Below are 566 nucleotides of genomic sequence, written 5' to 3'. Positions count from 1 at the left end.
GGTCCCTCAAAAGGTCAGCTTGGTAGACTTGGAAAACACCCATGGTGTGCAAAGCCCCACCAGCCATGTCTGTCGCGGCATAGACAAGATGTTGTCTTACAGAGCTTTGGTGGCAAGGCAGGAGCCTTTCATGAGGACACCATGCCAAGGAGGAGGTAACTTGCAAGTGCCTCTTCAAATGGGGCATTCTCACACACCCGTGCTCAGCCAACCCCTTCACATTGCAACAGCTGGGTTTTGGCGTGGAACACAGGCCAAGTAGGGTTTCATCCATGACTTCACCATTTAATTGTGAACCTCTGGAAGAAATGGAAGGTTCATGAATGGTGGTCATCTACAACCCTGAAGAAACTGCTCATTCAGCCTTCAAGGAGCTGGCTCTTCCCTCTTCGCAGACCAGTCCAGTTTTACTCTGGCCGTGGTGTAAGTCTGTGACTTCTACCAACTTGTCATATGCAGGACTGCGGGAGGAGGCAGGTGCGTTCTGTACATCTGCCTCAACTCCCATCACATCTAGCTCATCGGAGCTAAAATGGGCCAACAGCAAGCTCTCAGACAGATCGGAA

The 566-nt window shown here is 51.1% G+C and overlaps 1 protein-coding gene across 1 annotated transcript in view; it reads right to left on the bottom strand.

Annotated features, from left to right (window-relative positions):
- Nucleotides 1-355: 355 nt before the first annotated feature.
- Nucleotides 356-566, bottom strand: part of LOC107667469 (olfactory receptor 52K2-like) — a 3432-nt gene continuing 3221 nt past the window's right edge. Inside the window, exon 2 of the mRNA XM_016459138.1 lies at nt 356-550. Within this exon, the coding sequence (XP_016314624.1) occupies nt 356-550 (195 nt within the window). The remainder of the gene's footprint in view (nt 551-566) is intronic.

This window comes from Sinocyclocheilus anshuiensis, unplaced genomic scaffold (assembly GCF_001515605.1).
Source record: "Sinocyclocheilus anshuiensis isolate Anshui unplaced genomic scaffold, SAMN03320099.WGS_v1.1 scaffold1843, whole genome shotgun sequence".
NCBI classification, from domain to species: domain Eukaryota; kingdom Metazoa; phylum Chordata; class Actinopteri; order Cypriniformes; family Cyprinidae; genus Sinocyclocheilus; species Sinocyclocheilus anshuiensis.
This window is presented reverse-complemented; position numbering and strand designations above follow the sequence as displayed.